The 23,831-nt window shown below is 38.5% G+C and overlaps 1 protein-coding gene across 1 annotated transcript in view; it reads right to left on the bottom strand.

The window, feature by feature from the left end:
- Positions 1-23,359, bottom strand: part of ARHGAP42 (Rho GTPase activating protein 42) — a 161,653-nt gene extending 138,294 nt beyond the window's left edge. The window contains exon 1 of the mRNA XM_054400380.1: positions 23,206-23,359. Coding sequence (XP_054256355.1) covers positions 23,206-23,359 — 154 coding nt within the window. The remainder of the gene's footprint in view (positions 1-23,205) is intronic.
- Positions 23,360-23,831: the final 472 nt, after the last annotated feature.

The raw sequence follows: 23,831 nt of genomic DNA, 5'->3' as shown, positions 1-23,831 counted from the left end.
ATTGACTGATCACCATCACCAGACTGATCTGTATGACAGATACATCATCTGCTAGTAAGAGATCATCACTCTCAGATCATCATTGACAGATGAGTCAATACACTACCTCGGGTAAGCCCTCTTTAGCACTTACCTAGGATCACTTATTTTAGCAACAGACAATGAAGGAGGAGTGGCTGAGAAATTAAGGATCATGAAGATGTTCTGTCCATGGGAGATGTTCTCGAGAGGGTGAGTGATGATGGGGAGATGAAAGATGTATTGTCTTTAACGGCTCTGGAACCAGAGAATGTGGATCACTATGTGTTTAGTCATATTACAAAGCTGTAATACTTCTAACCAAGGCCTTGTTTAGTGATCTGTATGAGCTATTAGAAGGTATGCTAAGCACAACTTTTAACAGTAAAAATAGATGCATTAATAAATAGCTGATAAAAGTTGACTTGGACTGCCAAGCCCAAATTACTTCAGTATTGAAGACTGATTGTGTACAGCTGTACTGCTTTTACACTCTGTGCTTGCATACACGTATTATCTTCACCCTCTTCCTTCAAAACTTCAGCTTAGTTCTTAGCACAAGGAGAGGTCACTGTATGAACAGATGTTCAATACTTTCCCCACCCCCCAAACTTCAGTATTGCTCTCTCCTCCTCCCACTACTGCTTATTGTATACCACCGACTTCCTGTAATGAACACAAAATTATCTCAGCCTTCATGCAAGCCTAGAAAGACAGGAAAAGAAGAATATTTCTATGTCATATTCAGCACCACTACCCTATTTGACAGATAGAGATGCTGAAAGCAAGACTGCCTAAGGCCACACACACCGAAGTGGTGATGAGACAGACCCTTGTGGCTCCCTGCTTCATGCCCATTATTCCACATGCCATTCCTTCAGACTGGGAGATGCTAACCAGAGCTGGAAAGAATGCAGTTCTTCACACTTCCCTCTCCCCACAAATGCTGCAACTTTTTGTATTCCAAAGGAGTGAAATTTTTAAAAATTAAGTTTTATATCAAAAGAAGAGAATCCTAATTTCATTTAAAAGGAGGATCTATTTAATGCAGCCCCTACAGAATGCCAAGTTACACCAGCTGCAGCAATCAGTGCTCTCTGTATGTTTCAAGTCAGTCTCCACAAAAACGAGGAACACACCACACAGTGACTCGCTAAAAAAACAAAACAAAACAAAACAAAGAACACCAGGACAGAACAATTAAGGTTTGCACAATTAAACTGATGTTTCTTAATCTGAACAGTTTATATTTTAGTAACTTTAATAAAAGGTTTGCACATGTTTTCAATAGTTTTCAGGAGCTGCAGAATTTTATTTCTCCTTTGCAAAGTCACATTAATAACTACTAAGAATAATACCACTATAAGACTTAAATCTGAAGTCCTCACAGCTCAATTTCAAGAATCAATATTGAGAAGAATATTGAAGAGACAGAAAATTGAGAGTTTTTTTGCTTGCACAAATTCTAGAGGAAGTCCAGACAAGTTTTCTCCAAGAGAAATGGGAAAAAAAATCCTTCTAAAAAGATACAAAATTACACTGGAATATCCATCTAACAATGCTTTGGGAAAATATCCACCCATCTTGTTTCCACACTAAGTGGAAAAGTCAATAAGAAGTCAATAATTCACTGGGAATATGAAGAAAAAAATTAAAGAAAAGCTCTAAGCTAGAACCACTTGTATTTGCTGTTTAGTTATTCATAAAGCAAAATTTGGTGTTTATCCCCAGACCTATATTTTTATCCAAAGACTGATTGCAGAATGTCCTTGACATGACTATAATATCATTATCCCTCCAGCATGCCACAGATGTTGCGCTTGGAGGAGAAGCTTGGCATGGCTCACAGCTGTTAGCTGGCTGGATTTCCATTCCAGCACACCCTCCTCTGCCTTTTCTCAATGGAAAGCTGCTTAAAGGACTTGTAGATTCCATTTCAAAAGCCCAGCAGTACTTAACATATTGGCTTCTCTATACTCCCTTTAGTACAAATGGGAACATTTTTGTGAAGGTATACCTTTCATAAAAACAAGGGAAATCTTAGGAAGATTAAAAGCTAACAAGTTCTATAACTGGATGTAGTTCTGAAACCAATTCTTTTTAAAACAGAACTGGAATTCTCTCTACAGAAAAGAAGTTTCAGTTAGTCTAAATTACATTTGTTGTTTACAATAAACAATACTAATCAATGGACAGGGCACAAACATGGTAGTTTTGTTTTGGACATTGCTTTCCTCATGTAGTATTTTTTCTTCTCATAGGCACACAAACCACTTAACTGCAATGGATGGCCCCTCCAGAGATCAATGTGTATTAATTGTAATCCTGTTTCAGATGAAGACGTGAGTCAATATGAATCAATGAACAGTCTATGATCTTTGAATTAGCCAAGTAAAACACTTTCCTCTCAAAACATTCATGCTGGCATCTTTTACATAAGCAAACAAAGCACATTAAAATATCAACTGCAGGAGGAGAAAAACATAAGCTGTTTAGTGCTATATTTTAAAAATTATTTAAAATTACAGTATCAATTAAGCAGATGGTTTTATACATATCTTTGGGTATAACACACAGGGTAATATATAGTTTCTTAAAAGGAGTCAATTCTGTTTTGTTAATTATTTCTGAATTAAAGACCCCCAATCTACAGATTGTCAAGAGACCATAATGACTCTTGGTGACTATTGTAATAGCTCAGCTATTGAGGACTCTGACTCTCTGGCTCCCTAAACATACAATGCATCATAACATAACTTACCAAGCAAACTACCCACAAAGACAGGTTTGATAAATTCTTTTATCAGCACCATCAAATCAAAACAATACTCCTAGGATCAACTCTGCACAGAGAAGAAATCAGAACACTGATATAATCAGCTACCTCCATGCAAGCTGGTCACGTTCATTACTTAGCAGCCAAAAAAGCTAGTAAGTTTAATTTTGATACCATATCCTCAAGCTAAATATATAAATTAACCTTGTGTGTTCTGCTCTTAATTTTCATAATGACTGGAAGGGAAAATAAAAAGAGATCACTGTGAAATATTAATTATAAACTGGGAAAGACCATGTTCAAAATTAGTATGGGAAACAGTGATCATAAATAATATGGAGGAGAGAACTAATATGAAGCTTGACATAAATAGCCTCACTGAGCATTACTTTCTTATTGGCTTTGGAGGTCACCAAGACACATACACAGTTACTAGGAAAAAGAGCACCAACTAAGTCAAACAAAAACTAGGACTTGCAGTGCCAGTTTCTCAGTAATGACATTCAGGGTGCCTTCCCCTCCTTGCCCCTCCTCCCCCTTTCTTTCCTATTTCCAGTATGAAAAATGAAACTTCGCTTCTCTCAAAGAGAAACAAAATCCAGTAATAACCTTCAAGAGTTCTGCCTTAATTTCGTAAAGTTTTCATCTTAAGAAGTCATCTTGAACTGAATCTTCCTGTGGCTAAGAGCTACTTCATGTTAGCAGCTCCTAACTTTACTAGTTGGTATATAGCTTCTAAAAGTATACCTAACAAAGAGATTTTAAAATTCTTGGGTTTGTAGTACTCCATGAAAAAACAAAAAACATTTCTGAGTGTGAACAATTGTCAGATTTTGGGTTTCAACACCTTCCCTGCAGATAGGCAAAGCAAAAGGGCTTGAGAAAATTCTGGCTTAGAACAGGATAAAGCTATGAAAACTTTCAAGTGTATATGCAAAAAGAATTGAGTACATATATTGCAATAGTGTAAGCAAGCACAGTTACCTGAAAATGTCCTTATTGTTATCATCTGCATGGCGACAGTATGGTCTGGTAGAACTCTTTCTGATAAAACTTACCACTGACAAAAGTTACTTTATAATTAAATGCAGAAGGCTATGTAACAGACAACATTCAAGGTAACAAAAGATAACCTGAAAAAGAACCTGAAAAAGAACCAAGACACAACTTTTTCTTTCACTAAGAACTGTACAGTAACACAGTGATAGACCTAGCATTAACTGTAAATAACGTGTAAAAAGATGATTGCTGAAACAAACTCAGAGAGACCAGAGACACGGGCTTTATTTAAAAGTGACAGAAATTTTATTTATTACTTGGCCTTTATAAAACAGCATTTGATCATTTAATTAAAAACTGCAGGAATCTGTATGTACTAATGACAGAACAATTTATGATATAATTTTAAAATTTAGCTTTGATAATTATTTCCATCCCTAGTAGAATATGTTTTCTCAGTGTTCTAGGTTCACTCCTTCTGCTATGAAATTTTTGATTTTTAAAGATAAAGACAAGAGCAGAGTTTTTAAGTCTCTAATAATACAAAAGTCTGGCATCTTCAGAAGAATGCCTAGTAGTATACCTGAAGACCATAATGGGGAAATATTTTACTAGATATCATTCATTATATTCTCCTGGGTGCTCACTCCAAGACTACGGAGAAAGTCTGACCAAAAGAAAAAAAATATGTAATTACTAAACCAGATTTATCCTCATAAGACATAATTTATATAATTCTTCCTCAGGACTGTATCTTGAAAAGGCAAACATGTTGTGAGAATGAATTCTGAAGTGAGAAAATAAATGCCCAACCTTCTGTGGCAAGCAGAGAAGAAATACAGATATTTACTATAAGTGCATATTGCACTGTCCTGATTAGTACTTCCTAAACTGTCAAGAGTTTGGGCAACCTCTGTTACCAGAGATAACAGTTTTTTTCTCCCCTTTGTCTGCAACCCTGAAAATTAAACCCAGATGATGTCTTCCAGCTAGTTTAGAAGCCCAAAAGATTTTCCTTTCCTCTTGACTCTCTTCCACACCATTTTTTCAAATGACTAGAGATTATTATTCTATGAAGGGTGTACTGGAGGAAAAAAGAGAAAGAGTCCAAAAGCCAACGGTTTTGAAACTAGTTTTTACAATTGTTTCAACACAGGATTTTGACCAACCATAATGACAAGACAAAGTTCATCAGAAGAGATGGGTGACAATAGCTCCAGAAAGATCCCACACAACTTCCTCTACAATATTTCATAAGTTGGAATTGGCATTGTCAGGAAGTGTTTCTATTCACTGACAAAAATCAAAAACTCAACCCCACAATATCTGAACCAATCAAATAACTGAGATATCAACAGACTATTCTCTGACATGGACATATCTCAAACAAGCAAACTGAACAAAATAAAAAACAACACACACCAAACAAAACAATAAAAACCAAGGGATGATTGCACAACAACTTTTCAAATGAAGAGATAGAGATACATATTTCTGAAAAATCAAATTCCAGTAAGATTTCAAGAGCTTTTAGCTCTTGTCCTTTCATACTCCTGAAAATTTCATTAGCAACCTGCATAATCCTAATAATATTTTATAATCTAAATTAATCTTTTCATTTCATGTTCAAGGTAGGACAGTAGTAGAGCTATAAGGAGGCTACCAGAAGACACTTCTCTTGACGTTTTAGTTCTGCCAAGTACTGAATTCAGGAAAGTGCATATTCCAGCTGAGAGTGTATTCATCTCAAAAGAAACACAAGAGGATGCAGGCTTTAAGCCAGTAAAATACTCAATTATCCAGAATCTCATGGGACTGACCTATCAAACTGGTTTCACAACTGTCAGTGCACAAAGGCAGCAACAAGTACTTAATTCGGTTGCAGCTTCTTATAACGGAATCAAACTTCGGTAGATTTTCTGTATTATCACTACTGAAATTTCTCTTTTCATTCTCCTTACATTCAATAATTCCTTTCTGGATCTCAAAGGAGCCTTATTATTTATTAGAGTCATCAAAAAATCTGGACATCAGATTGGAAAAATGGTCTTCGCTATTTTATAATGTGTTTTGTTGCTGATATAGATGTTTATAATCAGCTTTCATTTTTTCCTTTCTAGAAAAGCAGCAGAAGGATGTAAATATCAGGGACATAAGGAGATGAAAATAAAATTTAGAAAGCATGAATGCATATGAAAAACAAAAGTTACATCCACATAGTAATGGGATTTATATTAACTGTATACTCTGGAAAGATCTTGGAATCACTGTAAACCATTCCTTCACAAAATCAACTTTATGAGCAACCATCAAAAACATTAAGGCTTATTAGACAAAAAAAAGCACAAAGCAGAAAATATCATTATTTGATGCATTCACACTTTGAATAGTCCACAAAGTTGCTTGCAATTCATTTCAGAAGGGGCACAGCTACCATGCAGAAAGCACAAAGAAGGCTGATAAAGGTCAACCAAAGGGGCAGATCTGATTATTTAAAAGCCAAAGATAACTAGACTAGAACTAATATCTGGGGAACAAAACCCACAAGGAAGAGGGGGAAAAAGAAAGGTCTTTGAAAAAATAAATAAATTCAAACACCCATGAACAGTTCAGATAGGTACTGTAACTGTTACATATAGGTAACAGTTACTGTTTCTCACAGAACAAAAATCACCATCTTCAGAGAAAATAACCATGCAGTACGCATACAACAAAGGAAGAACTTTTGCTCTGCAGTGCATGCTTGAATCATGAAACTCCTCATTTGCTGTCACAGAGCTTAATAGCAGCAACTAGATTCAAACCCAGGTTTAAGCCATTTCTGAAAGGGGTTTATTTGAGGACACTTTAGGGAACTTTAGCAGAAGGCTACTGCAATTTGAGATTCTCCTTTGTTTCAGAAGCTAAGTACTTTTACATGGGTCACCAACTGATCAGTTTTGTTGTGGAAGTCTGAAGGCACAGTGCAGGGCTCTTGAAGGAGACTGCAGAGATGCTGACACACCTCTAAAGTAGCCTCACAAAATTTGAAACTTGTAATTCGGTAAAAATAAGAATTAATTAGACTGTATTAATTTGTTCCATCAGGTTTTGCAGAAGTGGAAAAGCTGTTGTGTCTTATCACCTTCAGAGGTCTTGTTTGTTTTTTTAAAGCAAAATAAACAAACTAAAACAACCACAAAACAATCAAACAAAAAAACCCACAAAAAAACCACAAACAAAACCCAAAACACACAAAAAAAGCCATACAACCCAATTTTCCATATACTTGACATTCTTTTAGAAGCAGAAAGAAGCTTTTGGAGAGACTAAATTCCAGATAGGAGCTCTGGATCTCTCAAATAGTATAAACAGCGTATGTGCGGCCTTCTGTCTCACAGAGGTCCAAATACACTTACAGGTGCCTTTTTTTCAGAAGTATCCAAATTTAAAAAAAAAAATAAAGGAAAGTATTTAACACATTTATAGGTAAACAATGTTTCTTTTTTTTTAGAACTAAAGCCGTATATAGAAACTAAGATGGAAGTGAAATTCCCTGTAATATTTAATTGCCACTTAGATTACTCAACATCTACATATAATAAAAGATAAGGAAAATGAAATTATTATCTATACAGAAAAAGATGAACAGAAGTTAAAGCAGATAAATCTCCCAACCCAAAGGTTTCATTTCACTGTATGACAACTAAGAGAAGAAAAAAGCAAGAACTTGACATTCAACTGGTCTAATTTTTCTATCTGCCAAGAATCCAGACATGAGATTTGATACGCAGAAACTCTCATGGTTACACAACTTGATAGTCCCTGTCCCTATTCACTGCACTCAGCCTCTGGCATACTCTATGAAAGGGAAAACACGAAAGAAAAAAAGATACTTTAATGACTTCATGTGTTTAAAAAACCCAACCAACAACCCAAATAAAAAACCAAACATCACACCACTAAAACATCACCCCCAACCCACCTACTAGTGTTCACCTGTACAAGTAATACTGATGTCTTCCATTTTAGTCCATTTGTAGGAATATATCATTATTTAAATGCCATTCTAATTTACAAAGGGACGACAGAAGGGATTGTTAAAGTAGCATGAAATTCCTATGGGTACAGTAAGTGTTCAAGAAAATATTACAAGATTGATGCTTAATCCAGCATCACACTACTCGGGGGTTCTTAACAAGTCCTCAAGACAAGTGACAGAAGTAGACGCAAAAGTGAGTTTCCTTTGTAAAATTGTCCTAAAGTCTCATGGAGTGTTGAGAAATGTAGCTTCTCACAGAAGACCAATCAAAGGCTCTGGAGTGTCAATGACAACAGGAACTGTGACAGCATAATGCATGTTTCACTGACAAATGATTTGGTAACTGTCACAAAGCTGGTGGAATAAAGATGTGATTTGCAATGTTATTTTTGTAAATTTAAGATGATTACCACTCCCAGAGAGATTTGGGACATGCTGCATTAAGAAACAACAGTAAAAGAACTGTATCAACAAAACACAGCATTACATCACTTCTGTGCCATGACAACGTAAATAAAATAAGAATGATCACATTTTTAACTTGCTGTATTTCAACATTATAGAGAAGGCACTAAGCAAAGAAAGCAGCATTATGCACAGCTATTGATACCATACAAGAATATAAAAATCAGAAGTTCACCAGTATGGATGGAACCAAAGAAAGTGAGTGGGTTACATTTACTTAAGACCTGAGACCAACTTGTCTTGGACTATGGGAGAAAAAGAATGGGGAAAAAGTATCTATTATAACACTTGTAATTTTTCACTTGCCAATGAAACCTGGCCAAAGAAATGCTAAAGAAATGACTTAAACGTTTATGACCTTAACATTTTCATCTTCAGTCCTGCAATCCAGTGATGACGAAAATGTGGTAAGTCTTATATTAATATCAACTCTGTACCTTTTCCAGTGAAAATGAGTTGATTCATACTGGCTAGGGTGTAGATGATAGCATCTTCAATGAGCTAAGTAGCAAAAGTTACAGCTTCAAGTGCAAAGTCAAAAATCCTGTATGAGTGTACCAGGAAATCTCTCAGCATACAAAGATCTGGCTATGTAAACAGGAAATGTACTGCTGCGCCTACACTCCTCTTTATAAAATATTTTGGATTTCTCATTTGACCTTAGGCTCCCAAGCAGCATGAAGATGAAGCAGCTCCACACTCACACAGCAAAAGGCCAACCATTACTGACTGTATTTGTGCAAAAACTACATTAAGTCTATTGTGAAGTCTTACATGTATAACTACAAGAATTTGCTTGGAGACACACTTCTGTAGCTTTAAATCAGTGTATCTACTTTCTGATTAAACCACTGATGGTAGTAGATGACAAACCAACATATGTACAAGAACTATGAGAATTTTAAGATGTTTGAAGTACTTCAGACAATTGACATCTCAACAGGCTAACAAAGCTAAGCCTCTAAGCCCTCTTTTCCAACACCAAGGATCTTTCCAAAATGTTAGTTTTGCTATCTTTACATTGCTGCAGCATAGCAACTTGAACATATTTACTTACTGTATGTGTATATATGGAAATAATATAGTATTACCATCTTCAACTGTTTGCTTTTGTTTCAAAGCATATTTATACATGTGTGTATAAACACTAAGTCATCCAGTCTAGTGTTCAAAACTAAGAAGGGAAAAAGCAGAAAAAAACCAAACACTAAAAATCAAAAAACCTTAAATCCAAACAAACCCAAACCACAAGAAAACCACACACCATCCCCAAAATGGCTAAGAGCATATTTCCATTTCAAATCACAGAATGATGACACTGACTGAAGTAACAAGAGTATGAGAAGGAACCACCTGCGTCCTCACTTTAAAACATCTTAAAACACAACAAATACTAAACTATTAAACTATAAAATATCTTAGGTGTGTATTCTTCTCAGATTTCAAAGTTCCACATACACATATACATTCAAGTAACAAAAACCTGAAGTTGTGAAGATAGAAACATTTCTGGTCTTTCTGAGGCAAGAAAGAACCAATGTGATCAACAAGCCCAGATACTGCTGAACAGAAGTTTTAGGATTTAATACTTCGAAGTCCAACAGCTATAACTGCATTGGAACCCATCTGGGGGGGGGGGAGGGGGGAGGCAGGGGGGAAATCCAACCATTTGTTTCCAGCAATAAGAAGTCCATCACAGTCTTAAAGACATATCTTACTAACTTTACAGTTACACATTTCTATTCTTAATTTTCAGAGCTTCTGTCAACATTTGGTTCTTCACATGCCTTAGTTTTTTAGCACAACTTCCTATCAAAATTATCTTTTGTGATACAAATAAATCTTTAATTTTCTCTTCAGGTTAAGCAATTACCAAAAAAAGAAAAATACACTTTATGGTGTTTACGATTTCCAAGGAGCTTGAGAATTTTCATATGTTCTTTTTATGTTCAAAGAGTCCTATCTGACCCTTCACAATTTTTCACCATTCCTCTAAAAACAAGCGGCAGGATGAACTCAACACCCATAAATGCAACAAACACAGCCAATATCCATAAACGCTTTCAAGTTATATTTGCAGAGATCATACATTTCTAGGATCTGACAGTCCATAAGCCCATGTTCAGCTTATTAAATGTATTCATCTTCCTCCTCCACCAATAACTACTTTTCACCATCAGTGTTTCACCATCATAGGCATGCCGTATTAGCTATTTCTTGACTTGTTGAAAATATCCCCAAACAGATTATGCAAGGACCACAAAGAATGACATTTGCTGTGATTCTAACAATTTTATTTTCAATTCTCAAAGAAAAGCAAGTTTTTAAACACAGATGTCTCACTATACTTTTTAAAAACCAAAAGCCAGCAGCAAGAGAATTCTAAAATCTAGAGCAAAGCACTGACAGGTGTCAAGGAGAAATTACATAGAGAAACTGAAGTTTATTCATTTCCTTGATACTTCAGTTGTACTGAAATACGTCAACAAATGTATGAAACTAAGGTAACAATACCTTAATATCCCAACTGTACAGTTAGTAATTCCTAGATGGAAATTTATGAGTCAAAAAACATCTCTTCAGGCATTCATGATACTTACGAAACTGCTTTACCAGGAGGCTTGGACAACAACATACTAAAACTAGAAGGAGAAGAGAAAGTGGGTGGTGGGAGAGGTATATTAGCCAAATTCTATTTCAGTAAAAGTATGCACACGTGGTTAATCAAAATTCAATAAGTATTATTTTAACACCCCATACTTTGTTGTGGCTTAAAACAAGTTCCATTTAACCAGATAGGTACCCAGTGGAAGGCAGCAATTCTTTTCCTTAGATCCAACCCATGAGATACAGCAAAGTGCTAATCCACAGCTCTTGAAGGAAAAGACTGACAACTACTATTGGACTATCCTAAGCGATCCTGCTTTGGCAGGGGCAGTGGACCTGATGATCTCTTGAGGTCCCTTCCAACCTCTGATATACTGTGATATTAATAAGCCTTTTATGTGAATAACACATAATGCCAGACAAGATTCACAAAATCATCTCTGGGTACACAGAGCAAACTCAAGTCTTTATTATAAAGTAACTGTGATTTTTATTAAAGAGCCATTACACTTTTTCTCACTGTCTGTGTGCCAAAACAGACTTTACAGAAGTATGCAAGTTAGTACATCTTATATTAGACAGCAAAGTATTTGACAGTACTTTATAAATGAAAGGCATGCATTTTCACAGGTACACATTGGTTTTAGCTGTAGCAGTCTCTCACAAACATTCTCACAATTTCTGCTTTCCCTCAGAATAAGGGGATGGTATCTTGCCAAGTCCTACTAATCTCTAAGTTTCTGAGCAGTTAAGCTCTATAGTTCTATCACTTCCCTGTGTATGTAGGCTAACTAGTACTTCACAAGAGGTAACAGGAAGGGTATTTTAATTTTTCATCTTCAAGTAATGGCATACAGCTTGTTTTAGTGGTAGTGCTAGATGTTAAAAGATTCAAGGAAACAATTTTTTTAATTGATAACCTCAGGTCTGAAGCAATCTTTACTCCAGCAGCAAGTTCCTCCTGTGTGCTTCCTGAAACGCAAGTCATTTTAGCCTTAGAAAAGAAATAACCACCCTTTACAATATTAATGGATTTTAAATAACAGTTTATACATTTAGCACAACTGAAAAAAAAGCCAAGTTCTTGTGCTCTCCCTCTACTGCTCCATTTTTAAATAAAAGGTCAAAGGCAAATAAGGTAGGACAGAGAATTGTGAAAAGATACAAGGAATGGACTTCAAAGTGAGATGTAGACTTTCTGAATGGCAAAGCTACAATGCAGCTAAGGCCTTGACTGTACCTGTAACGTAGAAAGGCTTCTGAACGCCAGCACAGCATTCTAAATCTGCCTGCTCTTCCTTTAAATACAACCTATGCTTTTAAGAACTGATCCACACATTTACACTGGCATTTGGTCACCTCTTGAGAATAATCTCCCTTCTTTTTCCACTTTGAAGTATCGAACAAAAATCTTACTTGACTCAAAGAAAATGTCTTTACTATGAAACTCTACCCTATGCATTGATTGTTTTACCAAGAATTTGTGCTCTTTTTGTGTGGCAGTGAGACAGAAGCAAGGTGAGGACTTGCAGAAGAAGAGTGAAGCTCATTTTTGTATTCCATGATTTTTTACAAGCAACCAGGTTCTTGCCCTAGTATTCTTTGCAGAAAGGAAAAGGTAATCACAATGAAATTATATCCCTAATAGAAGAACAAACAGGTCACCTGAGTGCCAATCTCATTTAAGATTTGAAAGCTTATGGGTAAGAGCGAAGGGACATACAAACAGGGACAATACGGTTGTGGGGGTTTACTACAGACCACTGAACCAGGAAGAAGCTACTGATGAGGCCTTCTACAGGCAGCTGGAAGTAGCCTCAAGATCAAGTGCCCTAGTGCTTGCAGGTGACTTCAACCACTCGGATATTAGTTGGAAAGATCACACAGCCAAGCACAAACAGTCCAAAAGGTTCCTGCAGTGCACTGATGACAACTTTCTCCTGCAAGTTGTTGAAGAACCAACAAGGAGGAGTGCAATGCTGGACCTGATATTAACAAACAAAGAAGGACTGGTTGTAGATGTCAAGGTTGGGGGTAATCTTGGTTGCAGTGACCATGACATGTTACAGTTTAACATCAATAGACAAAGAGGCAGAGTGATAAGTAAAATTTCAATCCTGGCCTTTACAAGGGCCAACTTTCCCCTCTTCAACACTCTACTTGGAAATATCCAGTGGACTAGGGCTCTGGAAGGAAGGGGGGCCCCAGAGAGTTGGTTAATATTCAAACATTACCTCCTCCAAGCTCAAGAGAAATGTATTCCTTTGAAAAAAAAAATCAAGTAAGGCAAGCAGAAGACCTGCATGGATAAGCAAGGGACTCTTAGTAAAACTCAAAAACCAAAAAGGAAGTTTACAATATGTGGAAAAAAGGACTGGTCAATTGGGAGGATTATAGAGATGTCGCCAGAAAATGTAGAGATGCAACAAGGAAAGCCAAGGCCCTCCTGGAACTGAATCTCACCAGAGGGGTGAAGGAGAACAAGAAGAGTTTTTTCAAATATATCAATGATAAAAGGAAGAGCAGGGAAAAGGTGAGCTCACTGCTGAATGAGAAGGGAGATACAGTAGCTGATGATGCAGAGATGGCAGAGTTGATGAATGCCTTCTTTGCCTCAGTCTTCACTCCTGAGACCAGCCCTCAGGAACCTCAGTCTCTAGAAGCAAGGGAGCAGAACTGGAGAGATGCGGACATTCCACTGGTCAGTTAGGACAGGGTTAGAGATCTCTTATACCATCTGAAGACACAAAAATCCATGGGCCATGATGGGATGCACCCACGAGTGCTGAGAGAGCTGGCTGATACTGTTGCTGAAGCTCTTTCTATCATCTTTGAAAAGTCATGGAGAACAGGGGAGGTGCCTGACGACTGGAAGAAAGCAAATGTCACTCCAGTTTTCATAAAAGGCAAGAAGGAGGACCCAGGCAACTACAGACCAGGGAGCCTCACCTCCATCCCTGGAAAGATGATGGAGCAGCTCATCCTGGAGGTCATCTCTAACCACATGGAAGACAAGAGGGTTATCAGGAGTAGCCAACATGGATTTACCAAGGGGAAATCTTGTCTAACTAATCTGATAGCCTTCTATGAAGTTATGACCAAATGGATAGATGAGGGAAGAGAAGTGGATGTCATATATCTTGACTTCAGTAAAGCTTTTGATACTGTCTCCCATAACATCCTCATAGAAAAGCTCAGGAGATGTGGCACAGATGGTTGCTCAGTGAGGTGGATTGCAAACTGGCTCCACAACAGAGTTCAGAGTGTCATCATCAGTGGTACAGAGTCAGCTTGGAGGCCTGTGGCAAGTGGTGTCCCCCAGGGATCGGTACTGGGTCCAGTTTTGTTCAATATCTTTACCAATGACCTGGATGAGGGGATTGAGAGTACCCTCAGCAAGTTTCTGATGATACAAAACTGGGGAGGTTGGCTGACACCCCCTCAGGCTGTGCTGCCATCCAACGTGACCTGGACAGGCTGAGAGCTGGGGGCAGGCAAACCTCATGAAGTTTAATAAGGACAAGTGCAGGGTCCTACCTCTGGGGAGAAATAACAACAGGCACCAGGACAGGTTAGGGGCTGCCCTGCTGCAAAGCAGCTCCACAGAGAAAGACCTTGGAGTGCTGGTGGACAGCAAGTTCTCCATGGAACAACAATGTGCCCTTGCAGCCAAGAGAGCCAATGGGATCCTGGGATGTATCAAGAAAGGTGTGTCCAGCAGGTCTAGGGAAGTTCTTCTACCTCTCTACTCTGCCCTGGTGAGACCACACCTGCAATACTGTGTCCACTTTTGGGCTCCCCAGTTCAAGAGAGACAGAGACCTGCTGGAGATACTCCAACGGAGAGCCATGAGGATGATTAGGGGACTTGAGCATCTCCCCTGTGAAGAGAGACTGAGATCCCTGGGGTTGTTTAGTCTGGAGAAGAGAAGATTGAGAGGGCATCTGATCAATGTCTATAAATATGTGAGGGGTGGGTGTCAGGAGGAGGGGGCCAGGCTTTTTTTGGTGGTTCACAGTGCTAAGACAAGGAACAATGGGTTCAAACTAGAACATAGAAGATTTCACCTCAACATGAGGAGAAACTTCTTTACAGTGAAAGTGACAGAGCACTGGAACAGGCTGCCCAGGGTGGTTGTGGAGTCTCCTTCTCTGGAGACTTTCAAAACCCACCTGGATGTGTTCCTGTGCAGACTACCCTAAGTGATCCTGCTCTGGCAGGGGGTTGGTCCTGATGATCTCTTGAGGTCCCTTCCAACCTCTGATTTATCCAAGGTAACCTACATTAGATCAATGAATTTCTCTCTTACACAAGGCAAAAAGAGTTATTTATTTTTAAAAAATACTAAACCACAAAAACCACAATAGATCTAATCAACTAGTCACTAGTAAAGCACATGATACCGAGCTACAATGGCAGTTCAGTAATTATGGTGAAGATGAGAACTTATACAGAAGCTATATAGATAACAATCAACCAGTGAAAGGCCCTGCTGTAAACATCCAGAAAGTGGAATGTCATTTTTTGATCAGTACTCAAGAACTGACGCTGAGACCAATCTGCTGTAATGTTTCCACCCTGAATTTAGAACACCTTGGCTGTCACCACACATCGGGAAGACTACGGACTCAGTATACTGCACTCTTGTCTATGAAAAGGAGGAGAAAACAGCGAAAAGAAAAAAAAGCAGGGGAGGAAGTGAGAAGCAGAGAAAAAAATATGTTTGAAGTGGTCTCACCTACAGGTAACTAAAGGCAGACAAAGATTTTCCTGAAGCACAAAAGGCAAAGAATAATTAAGAGACTTATTTGTCCTTGTGATTCTACAGGATCAAATAAGAGAATCACAGAATAGCAGGTTGGAAGAGACCTCAGGAATCATCTGCTCTTACCTTTCTTGGCAAAATCACAAAATGATTCCTATTATTATTACCTGATTCATTTTTCATTATGCTTATTTGATTTAAAGGCTCTTTACAGAAGAAAAATAGCATTATTGGCAATACCTACTTTCATTTATGTCGTATCTTTTGAAGATACGACACAAACAGATGGTACAATGCACATCTGATCTGCAAACCTCATAGCAATTTGCAAAATATCAAGTAACATCACCTGTAGAACCAACTATATGACCTTGGCATTGCAACACTTTGTATCCTGCTTTGAATATTAACCTAAAAAGATAAGACTTCTGAAGACATACTGAATTTCCATGCTATTTTCCCATGCCTGCATTATACTAAGCAAAACACTAGCACAACAACAACAAGCTGTTTAACTTTTTAGTGTCCTGTGAAATGCGAGTAAGCATAATTCAGGACAGGGAAGCAATTTAAGTTGATAACTTCCAACAGATCTGCAAAACTATACTGTAACATAGCCCAGAGTTCATAATATGCTGCGAAACATATTATCTTTCTAATGAAAGTTATTTGCACTTCACAGAGTGCAAATGGAAGGTTAGATTACTGCCCAAGAGATGCTTCAATATATTAATATGGAAGAAGGCCAAGTTGTTTTTCTTCAGTTTACTATTTACTTCATTATTACTGCTTATAAATTCACAGCTTTTTCACCTTTATCATACACTTGAGGAATATGTAGAACTGCAGTCAAAAGAAGACCATAGACACCAATTTCCTTTAATGATTGATGTTCACACAGCATACGATGAGCAAAGATCAAACCTGAAAGCATTATACTATTTTTGTTTCTCAAAATTTTATTTCTCATCTCAACATTTAAAAGCTAATTCAAAAGGCTCAGAAAAGAGCTGCTAAAATGGCCAAGAAACCAAAGATGCTCCTAAGAGAGAGGACAGGAACAGCTTGTTCAGTCTAGCAAAAGGATGTAATTATTTTCCAAGCAAATTCAAGTAAACAATGGCACAGAAATGTTGAGTGAAGGGAAAATGAGTATAAACAAGTTTGAGTTTCCAGATTAAATTTATTTTTAATAAGTTACTCAACCTTCAGAGAAGCAAAGCTTAGAGCAACCTTCTAGCAGAAATAGAAAGAATAAAAACTGGTTTTAAAATGGAGTTTGATGAGTAGGGATTACATGATGTAACAACATGACCAGCAGGAGATTGGATTTAACAAAGGAAATCCATAATATCAAATTCTCGTATAATCCAAATAAATTTGTAATTACAATTTTCAGACTACAGAAAAAAACAGAAAGGCAGACATAGCACTGCTTTACGTATCATTCAACAGAAAGCAGGTTTGTATTGTCCCCTCTGTTTTTCATAGAGGATGAAGTTATTTACTATTACAGGAAGCTGCAAACTGCTGTAGCACTTCTGCCCATAAAAACCCAAGAGAACTGTACAAGTTCAGTGACCACAGCATCAAATTTTCCATTGTAATATAAACAATATTCATGAAGCAGCTGGTCTCTTATTAATAGAATTAATCTTATTCATAGAAAATGAAGTATGTAGTAGACAATAAGCCAACTGCACCATTAAGAAAGAGATTAAATTTGACCTTTTCAGAAATCAATTTGGAAGTCTGAAAATCCTAATTAAAAAAATGGCACAATATTTTCTTAAAGCAGAGATATCATTTCATATGGCATTTGAAACTCAAATCTGATCCTTTGTTAACCTGGGATAATCCAATTACAAACATTCTCTATGGAATACCTGTTTCAATATTCAGACACAAGAACACCCATGTTGAGTCACTCAAGGACTTCAGTAACACAGCCATCATTACTGACAGTATGGGAATTCACTTGCAGGCATTCTTAGTCCAAAATAAAACACCATGTGATGGACAGAAAGTACTACACTCTAACGGTCCAGTACATACTAGCATTTGTTTTCTCTAGATATGTATTTGACTAACGGTAATACGATACAGATTGTAGCTACTTTAAACACTAAAGGAAGCAATTCAACTTCTTCTCTGGCCAAGAACCATCTTATTCTTAGTATCTCTGCATGAAAGGCTGAAATTGTCTTTGAAAATGATGTCCATAATCCATAGATAAGACATCAGCAGAAACTGAAAGAATAGTACAAATGCTTATTAGACGTAACAGAACAGTGAGGGAGCAGACTACTTCAAAACATGATTGCCAATTATTGAGTTTCAACTTCCTTCTAATGGGAATTTTTGGGGTTTTTCCAATTGGTAAGGGACTTACGTGTTTAAAAACTAAGAAATGTAAGCTGCTGCAATGCCCCACTGCTCACTTACCACTAGCATTTAAGGCAAGTTACACATTTTTGGATTATGTGACTAAAACAACTAAACCAAATCCATTTCCTAAGGCAATGCAAGTTATTTCTGAAATTGTCACTAGAAAGCTATATTTTTACAATTGCATGTTTGCCATCATAGTATCAGATAGGGAATGTGAAGAATCAGTTGTTTTACTTAGAATCTAAATGAATAAATGAGAATGACTGCCATCAAACTTTGGTGATTAGTATTCAGTGAACTCAATCCTGCTCCAGTTGGAATCTGGAAAAGACATTGTAAACATATAATCTCATGAAAATCTGTGAGGCCAAGATATCTGGGAAAATGCATCTCTCTGGAAAGACACAAAGGAAGTGTTTTTACATGGAAAAAAAAAATCCCAAGAGAGATAACAATTTCATAGGCTGTTATGCTGGAATTCTGTCCTTATGTTTTTTCCACCCAGATAACTCAGAAAATTTCCCTATGCATAGGCAGATTCATAACTATATTTTTATCATTAGGTTTATGAGAGAATAAAATCATCCCTGAAAACTGTATGTCAAAACAGTTTCAAAAAAAAGTATTTTCTGTGTGGAATTTCTGCAACCCTGGTAATACCCACTCACACTGCCTGCAAAAGATGGTATTTCCATCTTGTGCCTTGTTTCTCCATGTGTTAAATAACAAAATGAAACTAATAATGATTGCTACTAAATTACAAATTCCTGAAGATATCTGTTAAATCTTACTTATATTACTCTTACTTATATTACTGAGGAAGAAGTTCTTCCCCATGAGAGTGGTGAGCCTGGAATGGGTTGTCCAGGGAGGTGGTTGAGGCCCCATCCCTGGAGGTGTTTAAGGCCAGGCTGGATGAGGCTCTGGCCAGCCTGATGTAGTGTGAGGTGTCCCTGCCCATGGCAGGGGGGTTGGAACTAGATGATCCTTGTGGTCCCTTCCAGCCCTGACTGATTCTATGATTCTATTCCACAGCTCTGCATTATTGTTTCCATCATATTAAAACACTTTAAAAGGCATACAGCTGCAAATCCCCTGAGCTTTAAACCATTTAACCTAAAATTTACGTAGATCTCATCTTTGAATGTCTGAACTTGTCGCTAAAATACGACTCGAATGCAGAGATGTGGCCTCAAGAATTAGAGGGAAAAACTGAAGGCTTCTGCACAGAAGTAAGCCATGACATCCCCTGTGCAAGACACATATTACGTTTTTAATCGTTCCATACTATATTTAATAACTTTTATAGAACAATAGGCTTATTATAGAAATCAAAAGCATACAGGTAATTCAGCAATGAATTTCCTACATAATGTATATGACAATGGCCTAGACAAGGTTGTTTTTTCACAAGGTGACTAAAAGAAATTACAACATAAACCACTGGCAAAAAGTACAGGAAAAGTAAACCTCAGGTTTTAACTGAAAACAAGCTAGAATTGATGAGAAGGAAAAAATTCAATTCTGTGTCAGAGTCCAGCTAAAGCTGAACCTCACTACATGAAGTATTTAAGCATATGTACTTTAAACATGCATCTTAAAGACCTATTAAATTAGGTGCCTCAAGAAATTATGAAATCAACATTTACCTAATAATCAAGAAGGCCAGTTGTAGCAGGAGTTCATTTTTTCTAAAAAGTGAGGGGGGTTTATTTCATTCATAATTTAACAACAAAGAAAGCCCCCTCCAGGTGCACCAAAGAAACCTATTCTATGTACTCCTACATAATTGTGTCTACATACAGTTAATTCTCTGTTGGAAGATAAATTTTAATGTAATAAGAACAACAATTATATGCATAAATTCAGCCTTTCATGAGATACTAATGTAGTTAGTACTTCAATTGATTTGAAAAAAAGAAAATCTAGTCTCTCATTGGAAATAGCAATTGTAGGACAAGCCTGAGGTAGGCATAATGGCCACAGAAATGTGATGCTAACACCTAACTGAACTGGACTACATAATCTCTGCCCTTCTGGGGTACTCCCAGAGTTTTACATATTTAGAAAGAGAAGTAAATAGTGGAAAAAAAAAATAAAACCAAACCAACCAACCAACCAAAAAAAACCAACCAGCGAACCAACCAAAACCAGAAAAAGGCTGCTGAGGTCCTCGTATTAGTCCTACAATCTTCAGCTCTCGCTGCATTCATGAGAGTCAACTCCTGCTTCGTGGAGCACACCATTACAGTTCTGAATGCTACTTTGGAAAGCAGCACTCCTTGGAATGAATGTAGCAAAACCACTTCCAAATAAAGTCTAACCTTAATTTGGGAACAATTCAATTAAAATGAAAATTTTTTGCATACTACACTAAGTATATTTGGTCTATCTTCAATTTATGTGTCAGGTATTTATAACCACTGTGTTTTTATAGTAACTTCTTAGTAATTTGTGCACAACCCAGTATATATTTTGTAACCTTTGTAATATCAAAATTTAATTCCACCTGAAAAACCATGTACATACTGTAGTTCCATAAAATATCTTACATTTAGGCAACTTCAAAAGATTATAGTATTTTCTAACAGCCTTAAGTCAGTTTCACTGTCTCTTCTCTAAACAGGAAGGACATGTTTCAAAACTCATTTCCACTGAAGCTCTGCAGCACAGTCCACATTTTTCCCCCAGCAGAACTGAATCTGCAAAATTGTATGAAAATGAAAAATCCTAGATCATCTAAAGAGATAAAACACGGTAAAAAATGTCTTGTAGGACTTGTAAGGTTACTAAATATTCATCATAAGAGTTCATTACTGAAATCAACTACTTACTCTACTGCTCAATTCAATTTTCAAACACAATTTTTTTTTTAACTAAAAAGACTGTGTAAGCATTTTACGCTTCACTGATTTTAAAGCCAGGTAGGAGTATCTAGTGTGCTTTAAGGAGTTAAAAGTTCACTATTCCAGGAAACATACAAGTGCTACTTGCTGTAATAAGTACACTGTCCTTGCAGCATCTACTCCAGAGTCAGTACAGTACAAAGCCAGGATTTCTATTTGTTGAGAAACATCAAGACATCTCCCCAGTTGTCCTAGAACAGGAACTAAAGGCAGTATTTTGTGGAAGGCCTGGTCACAAAACTAAGAGATTTGAAATGTACAAATACCTCTTACTACATCAGATCAGACCTTATTTTCCTAGGGCTAGAAGACACTATAGCACACAGGACTTTGAAGTTGCACATAGAATACAATAAGTATTGTGTTTCACACAATAACATCTTAACTCAAAAGTTTTAAAAGTCAGGAGAATTTGCATGTTAGAGTAATCATTACTTGACACAGAAATAGTGTTTCTCCTTGAAGAGGGGAAGAACAATCAAACATGTGGATATAAAACCTATCTAGCAACAATTCAAAAGTATTTTTCACAATAATAATGGGATTACTCGCTTGAGAATCAAAGTCTAAATAACTTCTCAGGACTTATACTCCTTCTACAGCAGTCTGTCTTTGACAGCTTAAGAAAAGAGTTGTATTTGTTCATATTTGATCTGGAACAAGAAGCAGTAAACTTCCAGTGCTAGTCCAGGTCAAAAAAGGTACCCGTGTGGTATCCTAATCTGTCATTACTATTTGTGCACACCATTTTATAGCACCAGGTTTGTAAAAGTAAGTTTTATTAAACTTACGTTTTCACTACTTTAAACAAGCTTCCCGTTTTATGAAGAAAGCTTTTTAGCAATGAGAAAGACCTGAAGTACAAATAAAACCAAAACTTCTTTGCTCTGGAAAGAAAGTTGTCTATTATCTCTATTATTCTATTATCTCACATTCTGTGGACATGAATATAGGAATTTACTGAATTTAATACAAATGGATGCAACGGGCTAGATACATATCCAGCTACCCACTGATGTGCTTACAGAGGTGTGTCCAGAAATACATACACCCATAAGAAAAAAAAAGCCTCAAAAGGACAGTAGCTGCTTTAAGTAAATGCATAGATTGCATGTAGTTTACTTACAGCATGGCATAAACAAGTACAATTAACATTCAACCCTACTATGGGCTAAACAAAAATCTTCACAATTGGACCTCCTATCCCAGGTAAAGAGACAAACTTTTTGGTTAGACTTCAACTGACCATCAATTAGGTTTCTTACAAACTAAGGGTCTCATAGCAACACCTGTTCCCCATCCATATAAAGAACAATACTGCGACCTACAAAAACTGGCATACCTTGTCCATGTGCCAGATATTTTTAAGGATTAAAGTGATATTTTTCAGGAACATCTCAAGTTGGAGCAAAATCTGCTGTAAGTTACTTCTTTATTTTACCTGAAGGAAAGCTCTGGGCAACACGTAAGAGATCCAAAGTGACTTAAAGACAAAAAGTAAGTGGCAAAGAGTTACAGAAGGGGAGAGCAAGACGAGTAACGCTCACAGCAATTCCTAGTTTTCACTCCATGCTCTTCAAAGCGAGGGCCGTTTTCACACCCCATGTGAAAGCTGTCAGTGCTCAATTCATGGAGCTTTAAAAGCACAAAACCGTTCATCCTTATCTCTTCTTTCAAAATCTTTCAAAACACACAAAAAATTATCTCCTACATGAATATGGGGGGGCGAGGCTATGTAGAAGAAATAAAACTCTTCATATACACTTCGGTGTTTTGCTTTGCCCATTTATTACGAACATTCCCATTACCTAAAGATGCCTAACTGCCAGCCAGCGCCCCGACAGCACTACACACCTAGTCCGTACAGAGATTTACAGCGCGGCTTTCAGCCCCAGGGCCACAGCCTGACTATTCTCCCCCTATCCCCAGGCGGGACAACCTCGCCCAGCCCGCTCCCCGCAGCAACAGCCGCTGCGCTGCCCGCTGTTCCCGCCGGGGAGGGCGCGGCCGGGCCCGCGGGCCGGGGCAGGGCCCCGCACCGCCCCCGCTCCCCCGGGAAACCCACCCAGCCGCGCCACAGGCGAAGCGAGGTAAGGCAAAGCGGCCGGGAGGGAGCAGGGGAGAAAGTTTACGAGGCTCTTTTCAGCGGCTGCCAGCAGGGGAGCCCGCTCCCGGCACCCATTCAAACAAAAGAACCCCCTGCTGCTGCCCGCCGCTCCCGGCTCCCCCGCGCCCTGGCCCCGCTACCCGGACTCACTCCGCAAGGCCCCGATGAGGAGGCTGCCGTCCTTAATCAGTTCCTTGATGAACTTGTTCGTCCTTTCCAGTTCGATCTCATGACACTTCAAGCGCTCCCTGAAATCCGGGCTGTCCAAGTAGGAATCGCTGAACTCCAGCGTGGGCAGCCCCATGGCAGCAACAGCGGTGGCGGCCGCAGCCCTCCGGCCAGCGGCGGAAAAGCGGACGGCTGAGAGAGGGCTGCGCCGGGAGACAGCTGAAGGCAGACGGGAAAGTTCGGGAGAGGCGAGGCGCGGCTGCCGCCCGTTCTGCCTCCCTAGAGAGACTCTCGACCCGCTGCACCGACCCCCGCGGCGCTCGCCGCGCCGGGGGTGAGGCAGACGTCCGTTGGCGACGGAGACGGCGCGCTCCGGTCGCTGTCACCCAGCTACATGCTGCTCGCGGGGCACCGCGGGTTCTCAGCACCTCCGTCGCTTCCGGCAGCACACCCTCTTCCTCTCTCCCCAGCCGTAACTTTGGTCTGAACCTCCCCTGGCCCGGCCGAGGAAACCCTCCTCCCGGCGCGGCATGCTCACACGCCGGGGACGCGGCCCCGGCAGTGCCCGCCTCTCGTTTGCCACCGCCCCCTCCGAGCTCTGCCCTCCA

This window comes from Indicator indicator, chromosome 1, assembly GCF_027791375.1.
Source record: "Indicator indicator isolate 239-I01 chromosome 1, UM_Iind_1.1, whole genome shotgun sequence".
NCBI classification, from domain to species: domain Eukaryota; kingdom Metazoa; phylum Chordata; class Aves; order Piciformes; family Indicatoridae; genus Indicator; species Indicator indicator.
Note: the sequence above shows the minus strand (reverse complement) of the source record. Positions and strands in the feature narration are given on the sequence as shown.